This window comes from Mycteria americana, chromosome 4 (assembly GCF_035582795.1).
Source record: "Mycteria americana isolate JAX WOST 10 ecotype Jacksonville Zoo and Gardens chromosome 4, USCA_MyAme_1.0, whole genome shotgun sequence".
Taxonomy (NCBI): domain Eukaryota; kingdom Metazoa; phylum Chordata; class Aves; order Ciconiiformes; family Ciconiidae; genus Mycteria; species Mycteria americana.
This window is the reverse complement of record NC_134368.1, coordinates 54064453-54084005: the sequence shown is the minus strand read 5'-3', so window position 1 is coordinate 54084005 and position 19553 is coordinate 54064453. Positions and strand designations below refer to the sequence as shown.

Below are 19553 nucleotides of genomic sequence, written 5' to 3'. Positions count from 1 at the left end.
TAGATGTAAAGCTGCCAATCTGAATTATAAACATGTAAAACTCTCCACTCACTAAGTTTTCACAGTGCCAAAATCAACCAGCTATCAGCATCTTAGATACCTAACATTTCTGATGAATGAAACTGTGACTCCTGAAACAGACTGACTGACAAAAACAGCAGAGGGCATTATTTTTCCTTATGTGACCTACTTTGGAATTTATATTTGTTAACAGCAGTTCTCCTGAGGTCATTGTAGAGCAACATTACCAGAATCAGAAAATCCAAAATAAATGACCAAATGGGTCTGATAGCATTGCTACTGGTGTCACAGAACCAGCTCGCTCATCAGCAAAGCCTAGAAATCCCTGAAGTGCCCCTACACTATTGCTTAAGCAAGCACATCTCATACACATAGAAAGCAATCTTATGATGATTCCTGTGGTTCATGATCAAGAACAGGGAAAATAAATGAATCTACTTTAAATTGCTCCCATAAGGCCTTTCATCTTATCCATTTTCAATGTTAAATCAAATTTCAATGAATGCTAGAAGCAATAAACCACAGTCCCACATGTTACGCAATTATTAATATGGACATGCAAAAATTAATCACAGAGACATTTTTCCTCAAGCTAACACACATACATCCAAATAATTCTCTTTTTACTCAGCTATTATTTTTTTCTTCTCACTTTGTCCTCCCTGTATGCTTTCTTCCTTCCTATGCTACTCCGCTTAGGAAGATGCATTAAAAAAAGAGCCTTATAAGAGGCTTCTATTTGGCTTGCAGTTTCTCTTAGAAATGTTTAGGAATGTATTTAGTTTTCCTTTTCTGATGGACCTAAGTGGAATCAGGCAGTTTTCCCTATGCTATTTGCTTCCTGATGGCTCCTCATTGGAAAAAAATCGTAGCAATCAAGGTAGCATGGTGAAATGTGGGAAATAATGGTTAATGGATGTGAATATCACCGGAAATTCCAGAGCCCTGCTGGAAAGCCTACTGTCCTCTCCCAGAAGTGGCATTAGCCACTTGTCTTGCTTGTCCTACAGGCTCATCCCTCTGGCAATGTAGACTTGAGGGCAACTAAAGGAAGCGCTGTGAAAAGACATAGATAACTAACAGCAAGAGAAAGATTTGCAGTAAAGCGTTGCTCCCCTGAGATGGTTTTAGCCTCTCCACAGAAAGCTGCTGCTCTCCAAACTAATCATGTTTGTGAGCTGAAGCTCTGTGGGACACACTGAAAGCCCTGGCCATTTGACAGCAGAGGAGCAAGACCACCACATGCCTCTCAAAGAGCACTTGTCCTCCGTAGACCTTCTGGTTCAGGCACTCAGCAAACAGAAACTTTCCACAGCATGGTAACATTCAGTTTATTTTGACAGGAGAAGGTGTATGGAGCAAGGGGGTACCTAATATAGGTCTTGACAATCAAAGAAGGGGAGGCTAGAATCAGTTTCCAAATTCAGATTAAAGACCAGTTGCTTTGATCTGCTGATTCCAGCTCCTATTTTAGCAGCCAACAGGGACCTTCCAAAGCTGGAACAGAGTGAATTTGGCATAATCTCACGTCCGCGAGGCCAGCTGTGGACCTAGGGCATGTACTTGGCACCGCAGGGCTTCTGCCCTGCACCACAGCCCAAGCAGAGCTGCTGCGAACGGGAGCAGCCCGGGACTGCTCTCACTGATACCAGGACCTGCATCAGAGCCTGCTGAACGCTGAGTCAGGTTAATGCAAACAGCATATGTTGATCTTGAACACAGAAATTATGTGCTTGCTACAGCAACTGCCATTTCATATGGCACATCTTCTGTAGTGGCCACAGATATTCTTCTCAATAAGATGCACTCAAAAAGAGAAGGCAGCTATTTTCCATTACCCCTGAGCGGGACTTTTGCAGAAATACATTGTTCCCAACTCATTTCTGGCTCAGGCACTAACAGGCAAAGTGCACTCCCTCTGTTTCTGGATTTCCTCCACATGTTGGCCAGACTATCATGGAAGACTTGGCTGGGAAAACAAGAAAACACTCTGTTTTAAACAGGTTAGGCCTTTAATCTAAAACTATTCTCTGCTCCTTTACTTCCCCTTACAAAGTTGCCACACAGATAGATATTTGAGTTCTGGGAGCAGAACTCAGTTCACCGTAAATAAGAAAGCAGCCTTTCGAGACCAGCTTGCACTTGGTAAGGGGTAGATGTACACTGGCTGCTTGCCCAGAGGTTCTCTTTTGCCTTAAGAGGGACAGGGAATGGGAGAGAAGGACACAGTGAACCTTTACTGTCAATTACATAAGGGGTAAGGAAGATAAAAAATTATACACTGCCATAGTATTCGGAAAACATGTTTTTTGAATTCCAAATGCAGTTCCATTAACTCTTCATATTTTCTAACTGTACAGAAAGATTTCATATCCATTAAGACTCATTTACAGCAAAAGTGTAACAGACAGGTAAATCTGTTCCACTCATGACATCTATTTACAGATCTAGGTAGCTACCACCTTAAGGGTGTTATTAGAATTATATGAGTCCCTGCCTACTAAGGAGACAAGAATATCATACATATTTTTCAGTGAACCATTTGATTTCAGTTGTTATGAGTTCTGCCTTACAAATAATTCATTTCAAATAAATAAAAAATATTTCAGGCCCACTTCCATCTCCAGAGCCATCTAGGACTAAGACCCCTCCAGCTTGTGTTATGCAGTGGCCTGCTGAGTCCTTTGCAGAGTACTGTAGAGAGCAGGATATAGTATAACATCAGATTTAAAGAGCAGGGAAAAAAAAAAATAGGCCATTGTGGTGTTACATCTCATAATTAGATGAGGGATTTTTAGTTGTTAAAGTTCAGAAGATGAAGAAAAATATACTTTTCTAAGTGGCTCCAGCTTACCATCTATGATCACAGCATTCCACCTTCCAGCTTTGTAAGGGCATAGGGAGATGGCAAAGGAAGTTTATTACTAGTATAGTAATTACCAGTATAGATGTATGAACCATGCCATGGGTACGGCATGTGTGGTTGCTTTCCATTCCAACAGGCTTCCTACTGCTCAGGAAGGCAGAATAGGTTAAACCTATCACTATTTTTTTTTCCCATGGGGATCGTTTTTCCATTTTTTTTTTTCTTTTTTTTTCTTTACAGCGAGACTTATTTTCCAGCATTTTGCTAAATTTAGCTGAAGTATTTAATGATTAGGTCCTGTATCTAACTGCATTGCTCTTTATTCTTTGCTGTGATTATCAATTAAATTCCACCTGCAGATTTGGAAAAGCACTTCCATAAACAACCAGTAAGTTATTTACATGAATATCTACTGCAGTTATTTAAGGAAAAACAACAAATGTAGGTCTCTCTAGCTGTAAAAGCTGCCTCTACAGGTTAACTAAGAGCAAATAAAATATGTATGTTCACGGCACAAATGAGACATCAGCAGAATAGAGTCTGCATAGCCCTGTCTTTCTCTTTCAATGGGAGAAATTACAAACAGACAAGATGTGAAGAGTGGAAAAAAAAGAAAAATATGGCACATTTATTTTGTTTAATTTATTTATGATACAATATTGAACATTTAATGTAAAATTAAGTAGACTAAATAGTTTATTAATTACAAAATAGAGAACATACTACTCTTGATTCATACATGTACATAATGTGTTATTATATATCAATAAAATATTTTCTGTTGATTATATACTTCATGTATTCATCACACCAACAATTTTCTAAGTGCTATACATTATTTATGTAATGTATCACTAATTACTGCAACATCAATTTTTCCTCTTTCGAACAGCCTCTTCAACTCATTTGTGTCAGGTCTTGCCAAATTAATTAGGATGCTGTGCATCCCATTATTTGACTGTATTCAGATTTCATACTGCTGTACTTTGGTTGGAAAAAAGAGATTGCCCTGCTTCTTAAATAGTTACCAGCAAGCACTATTTCTAGCTTTTTCTTTACCACCCAATGCACCTGGACATACTATCAAATGCTGGTGACACAGGCAATGAACAAAGTGCTATCTCCGACTCATTAAAAAAGGTTACTGGCTGATGCAAACATAATATACCATGTATTATTTAGCTTTATCACATGACCTTATTTAGTAAATTATTAATAACCTTACCTTAAATACCAGTTCTCCTATCAGTCCGTTCCATGACCCATCATCCTGAGGGCTCCCATACTTGTGATCCGGTGCAACATAAATTTCATATTTAAAGCCAAGGTAAGTGGCTAAGGCTTCCAACACATCTATTGAGAAGCCCTGATACTTCTTCGGTTTTCCCAGAACATTTTCAGACACCATGACAAAGGGCTCTTCCTAAATAGAAAACAAAGGAGGCAACTGTTAGCAAAGGAATTACATGCCACATTTGGGTACTGGTTTTTTTAAAGTAAAGGAGGAACTATTTAAATACTGTTTATACAAAACTTTCCTACAACACGCCGTTAGCGGTGCCTCTTGCATTCTGCGAAATGCTATTTTGTTACGTATTTACTTCAACAGAGACATTTTCTTCTCTACTATGTATTTCAGAAGTAAATCTTCTGTTGTAACATTACAACTGAAATGCTTTTCAGTAATGCCTTCTGTCTGCACTTATGCTTGGCAGGGCAGACATGCACTCATATGTCTGTCCATAAATACGGAGGATTCTACAGCACTGCCAGTTTCCACTGGCTGGGCAAACACTGTATCTGACAAATGCAACTACGAATTCATGATGTAAGGAGTGAAAAACATGGCAAAATAGGCCATACCGCAGAAACACGCATTCCTCTTGTCCTTCTGCTGTAATCTGAAGCTGAATCTAAGCTGGTTGACTTTAAATAGTTCTATCCAAAGAGTATCCATTTGATTAGTTTAGGGAGAATCAATTATGGGACTGGAAGTTTGTCTATAAGAACAATTGGTCAATATTAATAAAAAAGATGACCATAGTAAAGGATACAAATAAATACTGAAAGTTGGAATTGGTTGGTAAGATTTCCAAACAATATGCTTTTCTTTTCCTTTTTCCCAAGATCTGCAATTGTTTTCTCAATTTTTTAAATTAATATTTCTAATAACATTCTCAGAAATAGATGATTTTTTTTGCTAACTTTAATTTCTTTTTTCCCCTCTCTATTATTCTTCCTGTTGAGTATTTAATTTCTAGACATTCTCCTTCACATCTTTTTAAAATGAAACACAAAAGGAGACCATATTTCTCAGCACAAAATATATATTTGCCATAGACGGATCTCACTTATGCTTGTTCTTTATTTTCTCTGGGAACATCTGTCTGATCTACCTACGTAGAGCAAAAGTATTAAATCCCCCCCAAAAGCATGAAGGCACTGTAACACTAGGTATTTTTTTGGAACTATGCTACGTTTCTTCCTTTTAATTCTTTACATGGTGCTGTAATTTAGTATGAGTTTATCAGAAACATCTCTTCTGAGGTGCAAGAAGTTAGTTCTGGCTTGTCATGGCTTGGCCATGGCAAGTACAAGAAACCACTTCCTGACCACTTCCTCCTAGTCTGTCTAACCCACAAGCATACAGAGAAAACAATTGATTTTCCATAGTATTTGTGGCCCAAACTTGAATTGTATCTCCAGGGGCACTTTTGTTGGTGTTTAAATGATTTTTTTCTTTATTATTCTACTACTCATCTCCATCAATGACTTTGAAGCCAAGGCACTTTTCACAAATTTTTCACTAACGCTTCACTAAATATTTTTAGTTTCTTAGTATGTCACCCTATATGAACAGGTATCACTGAATTGCAGGCAGGATGTTCTCAGAATAAGAAAGCATCATTTATAAATGCTTGAGTTAACATTCATGAGGATAGCCACATGCTGAGGATGCTGCCAAAGAAGCAAGGATGCAACCAGACTGCGCTGGCAGGATGTTCTTTTCTGACTGGAGGAGATCCAGAAGAAAAACCCAAACCCCTAAAACCAAACCAAAACACAAAACCAACCAAACAAAAAATCACCATAAAAAAAAAAGCAGAAGGGTTGACTGTCTTAAGTTATCATTTCCCAGTTGTCAGAGAGAATTTCTTCCAAACTTTCCAAGATCAGCCAAATAGAATAAAAATGGAAGATAGCAAGTGCAAGTGAATTTTTAAAGTCGTTCTCCATTGCCTGGGTTCCAAGAACATTGAAGGAATGGAGACTAAGTTGATGAAAACCTCTCCTAAATGAAAACACAGAGTGAATTCCGCTTTGTTGATAACTTGGATGAGAGATTCGCTACATATAGACTCAAAACTGCTGGAAAAAAATGCTTTCACAAAAAAATAAATATTGTAATTTATCAACCTAATCACATTACGCACAAAATTCTAAAGATTTGTGTGTACAAAGGGTGTTTTAGAACTTGATAATTTTCATATTAGAAAGGATTTATTCTTATCACTTCTAAGTTATTAGAAAATAGTTGCTCATAAACTGAATTTTCACTCAGTTAAAAAGCAATTGCTAATTGTACTGATTTAAAACACTGTTTAAAATGCAGTTTGTCACAACTAATTTCAGTCTTTTATTAAGCTGCAATATTGTTTGCTGTAGAGAGATTTACAAAAAAACCCAATGTCCAGTGTGCTATACATTTAATGAAATATAAATAATCAAATAGCTTTATGCAAAGCAGCTAACACTTCCCAATTTCTGTTGAAGCCTGGAGCAGCAAAATATTTAATCTTATTCCAAATAAAACAAAACAAATTTATTGCTATGTTTTTTGGTAATTGTTTATATTTCTCAGAAGGCATTGAAAGAGGACAAAAATATTTGTCTTGATTTCCCCCCCCATAAATACTGCAAGCTGAAACTATGCCATTTGTCTTTTTGTACACTAGGAGGGTATTACGGGAGCTCCTATGGAAAGAGATACACATCCCTACAATATTGATGTTAAAATTATTGTCTCCATCCTTGAGAAAGCAGATCCTGTAGAAAGAAAATACACAAAACAAAACCAGCCAATATATTTCTCGCCTACTGAACAGAAAAATAATGAGAACAAAACATAAGCTTGTAGAAAGTAGGTGTCAAAAACTCACAAGCTAACTAATGAGTTTGGAGGTGGCAAAATTCACCTGGATGATGAAGCTTTCATTTGACCCCAATAAATTCAAGAAAATCCTGATACACTTTCTCTCCAAAGCAAGTGGTAATTCAGACTATATAAGCAGGTCTTTCTGAGAGAAGCCATACAATCGCGATCCTTGGAGATACTCAAAACTCACCTGGACACAGTCCTTAACAACCTGCTCTAACATTAGCCCTGCTTCACACAGATGCCATCCAAGTGTCCCTTCAACCCTAAATTGTTCCAGGATGCAGTGACGTGATCAAAGGAAGGCCACTGTTCCTGCTTCTCCTTTTCTTCCACTTTTGGAGACACCTCTCTAAGGGACTGATGAGCCTCTGTGGGGCAAGAGCAGACTTCACAGCCTGTAAAGTCAGGGAAGTCTGGAAAAGCAAAGAAGTCACAATGTGCATGACTGAGAAGGGAAAAAAAAGGAAATTAATGGATTGTTCCCCCTTAACTTCTTGGTTTTGCAAAATGGATGATCTGCCTCACTGGGCTGCGTAGCCATCAGATATATTTAGGGGATAGTTATACATCCAACCTCAATGGAGACCCTTTAAGAGAGGAGCTACTTTCCTTCTACTTCACCCGCAATGTGCCTCCTTGTCAACTGAATGCAGCCCTGATACAGAGGAGGGTGTGTTTAAGACTCCATGTGGATCAAAGGATTTTACACAGCGTTGTGGGTTAACCCTGGTAGACAGCTAAGCACCACACAGCCAATACTACCTGCAGCAAAATGAAAGTCAGCAGCAAACAGGTAAAGTTTATATTGGGTGAAGCTGTGCATATTGCTTTTTACAACCATAAGAAGGCAAAGTCTGGTTCCAGAGACGATTACCCCCTGAGCAAGAGAAGCTGGAAAATGTGTGCAGACTAGCACATCTTAGGAAGGCTAAAGGCAGACCCAAGGTTAAGGCAATATGGCCTAAAAAAAGGAAAGCGTTGGGCAGATGACATGATATTATAAGTACTTTGGAGAAGCAGCTCACAAAACCACTTGTCTCTACTAATTTACCTATTATCACTAGGTTTATAAAACTTTTTAAGGAAAAAGCTACACATTAAGACTGACATAGGTTAACAACATGCTACATATTAAGACTGATATAATTTAACATCCTCCTCTCACCAGAGCAACTAGCTACCTTCTCAAACAATAGCTCTGGTGATGCTTGGTTCCTTTATTAAAGTAACTCTACTACTCAACCATCACAAATCTACTCAATTTTTGTCAGGTGAATTGATCTGATTGCCAGGGGTCCAGACAAATGCCAGAGCCAGGACAAGCAATGGAGTAAGACTGTACAAGCAGAAGTGAGGAAGTACCAAGAATGTGCCTTTTTGGTATCAGGGGATGGTTAAGCAGCTCAGACATCTTATCCAAACCTGTCTTCAGATGCGCAACACAGTATTATTTGAGCACATTTCACAAATTAGGGTTTATCACTGAAATACTTGGTTGAGTAAGAAGAGTTATTATCACCAGTTTCCACATACAGAACTGAAATGCACAGATTTCATGACTTGTACAGCTGAGAAGTGAATCCAAGCATGCTCGGTCAGGGACAAATGCCTTAACCATAGACTGTTTTCCCTCTATCTTATTTTAATGCTTTAAAACATTTGTACTAACGTATGTTTCTGTGTTCTGGTGAACCATGAGTGTAAGAGCAGGAAAACCAATAGAGGAAAGCAAGCGTTAGATGAGAACAAAGGAAAGTAAGTGGTATCCAAAAATGAGATGTCTAGACTTAGGGACAGAAAAATCTTACTCTTGAAAGGACTGCTTGCCAGGGTAAAACTGTGAGTGGACAACAGAGATTGTAACGTGCCCTAGTCCAGGGAGAGCTGATAGCAGGGCAATATAGGCACGAAAAGGAATGTCACACATCCAAACCCCAGCTCTCAACCCCTGCCCCGAATTTTACACAGTGGGGAAGTACGGGATAGAGAATTTGTTTTGTTTTATTTTAAATATATCAGTGGAAATCAGAGGTTGATAGTATAGAGCTTGGAGCTGTCTAGATTCAAGATTAGTAGAAAAAAAATGCTGCACTTTATTGCTTTTTCAAACAAGATAAAGGGCTAACAGTTTTGTCTATTCAGGGCTTGAAAAATGAAGCAACACAAGGTTTTGTAAGTGCTTCAAGAGTCTAAGATTAAAAGTACAAAATATAGTTTTTATTTACTCTGATGAAATTCTCAGACATATGCCAATAATTTGGATGTAATAGCTGGTCTGAAGTAATATTTTTATACCCTATGCTAGACCACCTAATAAAGTTAAAAATAAGAAAGAAGAGAGAAGCTTTTGGGCACAGAAGACTTTCACGTTTGAAAACGAAAGGAGCAATACTCAAGCTAAATAAATAGCAGAAAAGAACAATTACTCTGAGTTTAACTCGGTTATGTTAATTAATTAGACAATCAAAGAGAAACATTGGTTTGTAACTGTGCTACAGAGGTGGGTGATAAAGTCAAGCAATAAATTCAGGCCTTGGAGGAGGCAGAGAGGGAGAGCAAGAGAATGATTGCTTGTGAAGCATTCAGGGACAACTTACATGTAGGGAAAAAGTATATCCCGAAACCCAGAGTCTCTATTTGGGATAACTTTTAAGAGTCAGTAGAATAGTGACCTTAAATTCCAAGCTTTCATAGTCATCTTTTAGTTCTCCAATGAAAATCAGGTTTTGGAGGTTCTGGTATTTTTGTATAGATTCGCTCTTTTTGGACAAATTACAGAAAACTCTTGAAAGAACAAAAAAAGCACCATTCAAATCTTCAACACATCACTCTAACTAAATACGTGAGAGGAGGAAAAAGTTGCATTCAGTGGCCTGTTTACAACAAAGTGGTGGTCTCAGCCCAGCTGTTAATGATTTTACATGCCCACCACATCATCAGGAGATCATTGAATGGGCAACTAGACAGATTTTCCTCTCTAATTACAAGGGTGGATTCTGTGGCTCTAAGTTAAGACTTATTTCAGGGTAGAAGCTGTATGGAGCCATGATACATTTATGAGAGTCTTATGCTTGCTCCAAAGATAAAAATGCCAGGATGTACTTTATAAATGGAAAAGCAAAAGCAAAACAAAATGTTTGGGATTATTCTCCTGCTCAGCTGAATCCCCTTTTCCCCTTGGCATGAGCAGAAAAACTTCCTAGCCAGGAGGCTATACAGAAATTACTAAGTAAACAAAAAGTTATTGGCTTGTGAGATCAGAGAAACTGATCACTGCTGGGATTTACAACACATATTGGGGCTTGACTCTAAAACTGCAGATGGATGGCCTTATCTGCTTCTACTATGTTTGGAAGAGAGTTTTGAAATTTGGTAATTATATGGGTGGTTAGAATTCATAAAGCATATGAAAATGACCTCTGTGTCTACTCATTAGACATTTCTGAACACACTGGGATATAATACTTTAATATTGACATTGTATTCATTAAATGGGTCTCTGTATTCATTAAATCTTCCCTTCTTCTCTACTGAAAGTAGAAAGAGAGAGGAAAAAACAGAAGCAAGAAATGAAGCCCAGCTGTGGGCAAGACTGTCAATCTGTGCTCAGCACTGACTCTAGAAACAGTGGACAGGCACATTAAATGATTCACATCATCCAAGCAGAGCCTCGGCAATCACGTGAAGTAAACATTCACTGTGACACTTTAAAACTCCCATCACCTGCAAATGCTAAGAAACTGCTCCCAAAAGTGAAATTCACTCTCATTACTGGATCTCTCAACTCCCTTCCAATGGCTGCTGGATGACCAAGCACAACCATTATAACCGACAAGAAGCACTAAGTCTCATAAACCATAACCAAAACATTTTCAAGCACAGGACGCTATTGTCTTGTTGCTAGGCATAATTACTTTTTTTCTTGACTCATAAAATAATTAGGGCCCCACTTTTAAATGTTAGCCATTTTGCATTTCTTTCCCCAAAAGATTTCAGTGAAATACGCAGCCCCAAATACTTCATTTTCTCAAGTGCTTTATTGACCACTGTTTTGGGGATTTTATTTGGCTAGGAACAGCACAGCAGCTTGTTATTTTTAATTGAACAGCAATGTACATTACTTCATGTTAGAATCAATGACCAAAATTTAATTGAAACATTTCATTCTCTCATTACAGAAATTCTCCCGCTAGCAACAGTTATAAAAGTTGCTGCAAAACATAACACAATCCCCACCCCTTAATAACACTAAAACAAAGATGAAGGTTTCAAATGTACAAAATCTTGAATAATTAAGGTATTATACTCGTTCAATATCCTATTGTGCCAACAGGCTGTGTAACAGTATTGGCATTGAAAACCACTGTTCTCAGATCCTGTGTTTTTCAAATAGACTGATTAGAAAGTCAGTTGTACTAACAGAAAAGTCGCCTTGCTTGCAACAGCAAGAAGCTAGTTCATGTCCCAGAAGCTGAATACAATATTAAAGGAAGGGGATTTTAAATTTGGCCTTTATTTACCGCTGTCGTTATGCATGTGCTTAGCCTCTTGCTTTTTTAAATGACAGTTTTATTGTCATCTTCAACAAGACATGAGTTTGTCCTTTCAGTTACAGTACTTTAAACAATTTTGTTTTCCTGAATCAGATGGTGGCTTCTGGATTTATTATGCTATTTAGTTTAGTGCTATTTAGAAGAATCACAAAAAAATTGTTAGTCAACCTCCCCCTGCTCCCCATCTCCCATTGCTCTGCAATGGGACTAAGGTTTCTTTCAAAGCGATCTATGGCAATAGTGTATTAGGATGCAGCCAAGCTTTGTGTATTGATTTTAATTCACAATAACTTAATGCACCTAATAGCTGTTTCTGAACCATTATGGTTATATGATAGGAATATGGATTGAGATTGGAATTGATTGGAGTGTTTTAAAGTATGTCTAAACAGCACAGTGCTAGCTTTAACATAGCTAGCTCAGATACTGGAATTAGCAAAAGTGTAGTATGGTTATATTAACCTGCTGGGAGCTCCATTATACTTCTTCCAGCAGCCATGCAAGAGTTCCTATTCATAACGAATTCACATAATACTTCATGACATTGCACTGTCATGCAGTTCACCTCCTTTTCTATCTTGCGTAGTATGGAAGAATAATTACAATCAGAGTAAGAACCTCTTTCTGTTTAAAAGCCAAATTTCCTATGTGCTCTGTGAACTGTATGAATTGCTCCGGAAGGAAAATATGCCCACAAAGCAGATGGGTAAGGGTCAGTGAGAAGATAAGAGCTAAGGAGCCTTGAGAGGTAGCCCTTGACATACAGATGAGTTAGGTTGGTCCTACCAGGTTTTGCATTGCACCTACCTTGCTGTCAAGCTGTGGCCCCAGCCAGGTCTCAAAACATTTGAATTCCTTGATATTCACCTCATCTAGTATATAGCACCTGCTACTTTAGAAAAATGGATTGGAAATATTGAAAACAAAAGGGGCTGGGTTTCCCAGAAGACTCTGAGATTAAAGACTCTGAGTAGTGCTGAAATATGGCCGATATAACGGCAGAGATAAGGTTACAGAGGTCTGGAAGGGATTAGCATCCCAGGTGACTAGCACAGTGTAGAAAGTTTGGGCTTAATTCAGTGTGTGGCACTAATATGTATTCTGGAAGTTTGTGCCTGTGCGGTAAGCTAGGATGCGAACAGGCAGCACCAGAAGGCACCAGAGCTTAAGGAGCAACGTTTATATGCTAATAGCTCCTGAAATGCTGAATGGGAGCGCAAGCTAGAAAAATAGTAGGTGCTATTTGCTACGCAGGGTAAATAAGGAAAAAGGGTGAAGAGGGAGAAAGACACATATCAAGTCTTCTCTTGAATGTTCCTAATAATTATAACTGCCACATAATGCAATTATTACCAACTTTCAGCCTTAAAGTTTCTATCTGTTTGAGAGCATAAGTTAAAAACTAGGGAACTTCAAGGAAAAAGCTGTCTCACTATGGAGCTAGTATGTCCCAGCACTATCTCCTTGCTTTCTAACAATACCTGGCTCAACTGAAGTCTAGATGTCTTTCCTTATTTTCAGAAATTAAAGTCTCTATGTGAAGAGCATGAGATAACATAATCAGGCTTAGAACTGCAATCAAAATGCCTGTTTTTTACAATTACATTGTTTCTAACCAGTACCTTCATAAGATGAAATCTTTACTTAAGAAGCAGTATAAAACACATTATATAGAGTCTGGGGATAACAACACTATTGCATTTCCTGCGTACTTTATATTTAAAAATACCTAAATTACAAATAATTCTGACTAAAGTTTCTGCGCAGAGTTAGGTTAACACAAACTGCTCCTGCAAAATCCTCTCCTTAGTTTGTAATTCTTTATACATGTTACTATGTTCTTTTATTCCAGTAATACCAACCTATTTTCTTTTATTTGTCTAGAAATAGATATGGTTTCATGGAAATGCAAGCTAGAAAGAATCTCTAAAACCTTCTTTCCTTTCTCTGACTCGGGATAAAGCTACCTAGACTAAGCAAGACAAACATGAACCTACTCTTCCTGGACAGACCTCTGACAAAGCAGAGTCCACAGCCTTCTTACAGCTGAATGCCTAAGTATTCTTAGCATTAGAAAGTGTAACGGGAGCTCTGAGAGCTACACTTACCTTGTGATGGGAAACATTTGCTGTAACTATTAAGAGTTTGCTTATCCTTAAACTCATTGAGAAAACTTTTGACCAATAAGAGAGCAATTAAGCTCCATTTTTAATTTTAAACATATGATAATAGCTTTTTAGGAGATTAAAAATCGGTTCAGAATCAGCATACATCCCAAGCCATTTAAAAAAATCCTCCTTACATTAGGAATGAGCAAACTAATTAAAACCTATAAAAGTGAATAATATTTTTTTTATGTCAAAATTTCAGTTTCAGGAAATGCTTGTCCAGAATCATGCCCTGACATCTGAATTCAGGTTTGCAAATTGGAAAATCTGCCCCATGAAAAGATATTCCAATACCAACTGACTTCTCCATAGGCAAAAGTCAAGTCTCGTCACACATATCTCATACCGAATGACAGCTTTCATGTCAACAACCAGGCTAACTATGAAGAATCGTAAATAGTGAGCCTAATCCTGTCATGCATCATTGCTCCTGATGACTTAGTTCATTTACCAATGAAATGAACACCTCTACCACTGTTGCTATAATTTACCACCATTTCACTGAACGTTTTTCTTGATGTGTTTGTCTATAAAAGATCTCTTCTTTCCAACTTTCTTTCAAAGATGGATATGGGCAGCAAAAAGGAAGAGAAATCAAGACACAGGGATTTGTTGCTGCCTAGGAAATTATGCATTCTTTACAACTATCAATGGAATATTCTAAAACTTCAAGTATTTTTGAAATATTTTAACTACAGCACACATGGTATATACTAAATAAGTTACTGAGTTATAGTATATAGAGATTTTATGACAGACTCCAGATAGAATAAATGACATCACTCACAACTTTTCTGTCATTCAAACTCAGGTGCATAAATGGCCATCAAAGAAGGATTTATCCCTTACAGGTAAAAGAGTAAAATATGTTTGCTCAAAACACAAATACTACAACCGATGAAGATAGCCAAGTAATGTTTCTTAACCTTATCACCTCCTAAGGCATTTCTGCTGCCATAGGAATTTCACTATGGTGCACTACAGTCCAATATGCTGATAATGTTGAGACACAGAGCAACATATAATTTAGTATAATACATGCTTTAATTAAAATTAATTTTTTAAAAGATTGTAGGCACTGATACGTAGAAAGTGCAGCCTGAGAGAATGAAGAAGGATTCACAGAAGTGCACACCATTCAGTCGTGAAAGTGGGAAAAGGATCAGGACTACATGAGAAAAGTGAGCACCAAAAAAATGGGAGAAAATGGAAGAGGCATTATCTATGAGACTATTCTGATTGTACACCATTATAAAATATTTATTCAGTATTTCCAGAGGTATCCCGCACATAATATTTGCTGCAGTTGATCTTTATTTTACAGACATTCACTGATGGTTTTGTCCTGCCATTTTTTTTATCCTTTATCACTTCTGACTGTTTGTTCCTCTGCGTATGCTTAAACACTGTCCTATTTAATCTCTCTTACACCTTTCCTTTTTCCTATCACTCTGAAAGCTACTCCAGCTTCTTGGAAAGGACTTTTGATACATTATTTAAACCAGTGTTGGAAGTCAAATCCCAAAGACATTCTCAGCTTTTAAAACCGGGACTTAGCTTCATATCTTTTCATCTTTTCTCTGAGTGCTAAGTCAATAGAAAAAGGGACTGAAGATGCAGACCTCCTGCCAGCTCGTGTCCCTAAAGACATTGTCTGCTTTCAGGTTTGTTTCTTTCCTAATCTGGGCAACAAATGCTCATGCATTTAATGCCAACCATGGAGAATTAAACTAGTCCTCATACGATAATATTCTCCCTGGTGTAAATGATGCTTTTTTTTTTTTTTGCTATGCTTGTCTACCCTTCTGCCAGCCCCTTCACTACACCATGTCCCACAGAGCCCACCTGGAGCCAAGGGTCACCAAACTGCCTCTGGTCCACCTAGCTCTGTGCAAGTACCCTAGGCAATAGCTCTCAAGAAACAGTACATGGGGAGGTATGGCAAAGCATAATTCAGTATCACTTGCTATTATTTTTCTTTCCTTCATCCTGCCTACATTTTCAGAACCATCCAGATATGAAAATACAAGCTCCTCTTTGGGAGCTGTATTGAATTTTCATGTAAAGTCATAAATATATTTTGCACTATTAGGAAGTTATACCTTATGCACTTTCAGAAAAGGCTCTGTACTTTTCAATCAAGGTGTTAATTCTTTAAAACAGGGAATTTCAAACTTTTCCCTTTTTCAAACAACAGGAGCTTTTTTAGAAACATGATTTTGTGAATACCTGCTGGCCTTTTCATTGTCAAACAGGCCAAATCTCATTCCATTTCTGATGGCTTAACATTCATATGAATAATTCATTAATTGCCACTGCTACTAAAATGATATTATGAGAGTATCTGCTGTATTCTAGCTTCCTTTTGATAAAACTGAGCAGCTGAAAAAGAGGAGGATAAACTGAAATAGCCAAAATGGATATCTAGCTAAATTTGTTCTTGGACAATTGTTCATTCAAGACACTCTGAATTTGTTTGGAGTTATTATGCTGACCTTTGATTGAGCTACATTTCAGAAACTCAGAATACATTTCAGAAATTCACCAGCAAGTCACCTGAACTTTAAAGTAACTTGTCAAACACAAACTTTGGCTGCATGTGGGGAAAGAGTCCAAGACAGAGACCTTTGATGCTTAAGTAAGACAAAATAAACCTTTTCTAGAAGTGTAGAAAGTGTGGTACTAATCCAAGTCAGATTAAAACATTGAATCACATGTACACAGGCATGACTATAGTTCCCCTCAGAATAAAACACAAAGAATTGTTTCTTATTCCTATTTATGTAGAGGAGAGAATTCCCATTAACTTCAGAGGAGCCAGGATTCACTGCCAAATGAAACCAGAGATTTCCAATTTGGAGACATACTGTAATCTGTCATATTCACAAAGAGATTTTGTTTTGGATCTGCAGATACGCAGCCCATAATTATTAAATTTATCTAGGGAAAGGAATTAGTAGATGGATGCGGATGATGAGAATTGTTCAGCACTCACTTTTTGAAGGACTGCTTTGGGGAAATTAGTCGCAATCATTTATCATTTTCAGACTGCAGAATGTTTCATTTCATAATAAGTATAATGCAGTATAACCCAGGTGCTGCAATTTGCTATCCTCTCAAATTCTACTGCAATTTTTAGAACCAGTCCTTTTCAACCCGAAGGCATAACAAAATGAAATTGGAAGAGGAGAAGGGTTGCTATCTAGAAAGACACGAGAGATTTGAAGCGTTAACAGAACAAATTAACAAATTGATGTTAACTTCTCAAATCTCAATGAAAAAGAAACCTATTAATATTCAAAGGTATTATTATTTAATTTTAACAGAAGCTTTCTTGTTTCCCTGGATTAAGACCATACTGTTAGAAACTGGCAGAATTAATAATAATAACTCATCATTCATAGTCAATAATAGATTCTTTAACAGAAATATATTGACTTAATCGAAGAATTTGTAGAAAGATGGAAAAGGAAGTATGATAAACATCATCACTAAAATAAAGTTGATGGGTGAAATTCCTCCTGCACTCACATTAAAGGCAAGAATCACACATTTTCATCACACAGGACAAATATAAATCTCCAGTTTTGTCCTATCCAGCAGATATAAAACCAGATGACAATGCACTTTCACATATTACTATGGCCTTGATTTAACTGATAGAGTTCTGTTGATTTGTCCAAACTATAACTTGAAATTTTTATTTTATTTCACAAAATTAATGGCCTTAATAGCAAATTTCCTTTGAAAATGGCTGTAAAATGAATAGGGCTTAATGAAATTCTAGTCAGTGTCTTTGTTGACCAAGTTTTTCTAAGGACGAGTTTTTCTAAATTGAATAACAACAAATAGAGGGACTAAAAGTCTAATTTTAAAATGAGAGAAAACAAATACTAATACTTTTTTTTATATAGTTTTGCTTCATTTCCAGTGTTATGGCATCCCAGCTAAGATCCCACTCAAATTGTTATATCTACTTATTCATTCTATTCCAGTAAAAATAACCTAATTCCACCATGGTAATAAGCTATGTGAATAAAGATGGGAACCAAGCTATAATTAGCAACAAGTAAAGGCCCTATAAATTTATCCTATAGCAACATATATGCTTGAAGTAATGTTATGTTAATGACAGCTATATTTTAAGTCTCAGATTAAACTGAGACTTAGAAGCCAGCATATCCTCATTAATAACCCTTACTTATGCATAGTAAGAGCAGTAAGAGAAACTGCTAGAGAGTAAGCACCCTAAATAATGCTCTGTCACCCACATGGGTGGCAGCAACACCTGTGGATATCCAAAAATTAGAAGAGGTTAGAAATAATTAGCACTTTGCAATTCGGGCATCTGCACTGCCCAACTTCTCTTCAGGCTTTCGGTTAGTAGCTTGATTTTCTGTCAGTGTCTGTCTGTCTGCCTGCCTGCCCCTCTCTCTCTCAGCCATTAGAGTTTGTATGATATTTTATCTTCCTGATTTCTGGCATTTGGGGGAAAGTACCATCAGTCAAGGGAACTGCTAGTGAAAAATATTGTTTCTGGCTCGTGAGTTTAAATAAGTATTTGCTTCCTCCCTTTATTCATGCAGTTTATAAAATCCTTGCCTCTCATCTTTGCTGAGTAATATCAAACGAACCTCGATTTGTAGTGCGGTTCACAGTTGGTTTTGTTTAGATTGCACTGATCAGCCATGTAAAGCTCTACAATTTTAAGAGAATAAAGGAAGTTTTATGCTATGAAGCCAATATGAATCATTTGTATCTTCCCCATATATTGCCTTCAGTGCACATTCTACATAAAATGAGTGTCAGTTAGCAAAATGATAAGGTAGCAGATTTTAACAAAGCACAATTCAGACTAATTGTGTTTTTCAGTAGTTGTGAATGGAAATTGTCACCAGTTGTGCTTTAAAACTGTCAACAAAACCAAATGGCTTTTGTGTGCTCACGTGAGGCAGTGCATGAGGACTGCAGTGAGGAGACTGAACTGCCATGTGCTGTGTGCTGAACTTTAAATGTCTGCCTTCTGTTTTTATTACTAATATAGAATCCTATCAGCATAACTAATGACTTTTTTGTATTTTTGCAAGTTGCTAAATATTCATGCTATAATGACTTGAAAGAAGAATGCTCTGTGGCAAGCTAACTAAAATAACGGGGGATGAAATCAGAGGAATAGAGTGGAGAGAGAAGGAAGAAGAAATAAGAAAAAAAGAGTCCAAGACTCTAATTTGAATTTATTTTGCTAGACAACATCCACAGATCATTTTTGTCAACAGAAAATTATACTGAATCAACTAACATGAGTATCAGGCAAAACACAAAGACCAGCCACTGCCACCATGACGCTATTTTGATGAACGTGCAATTAAAGTATAAAAACCCCTACCCTATTGCTTTGTCTTTTTCTGTGCATTCATCCTTCTTATTTGGTTGGGGTTTTTTTTTGTTGTTTGTTTTGTAGATATTATCACAGGAAGTTCTCTAGTGTACTAAGAGCTGGAACAGACTGGACACCCTGACAGATAATAGCTTTTAAAGATCCATAAAATAATTGGAGGGGTACAAAACTGCTCTGTCTGTGGCACTGACATGCTCTGGTGATTTCACTTTCCACCCCTGACTGAGCCTTTTCCTTCATGATGCAATGTCAGCAATGCAAACCGTGGAAACCACTCTTGCCTTGTTCTTTATAAGCAAGCGGTTAGGCCCTCAAACACTGAATAGGTAATGAAAAACATGAGTAGATAGTAGAGAGAGGGAAGTGGCTCAATATAACCTTTACAGTT

The 19553-nt window shown here is 37.3% G+C and overlaps 1 protein-coding gene across 2 annotated transcripts in view; it reads right to left on the bottom strand.

The window, feature by feature from the left end:
- Positions 1–19553, bottom strand: part of GRID2 (glutamate ionotropic receptor delta type subunit 2) — a 735317-nt gene that overhangs the window by 131174 nt on the left and 584590 nt on the right. For both annotated transcript variants that reach the window (XM_075499270.1, XM_075499271.1), the window contains one exon: positions 4113–4310. In XM_075499270.1, the coding sequence (XP_075355385.1) occupies positions 4113–4310 (198 nt within the window). The remainder of the gene's footprint in view (positions 1–4112; positions 4311–19553) is intronic.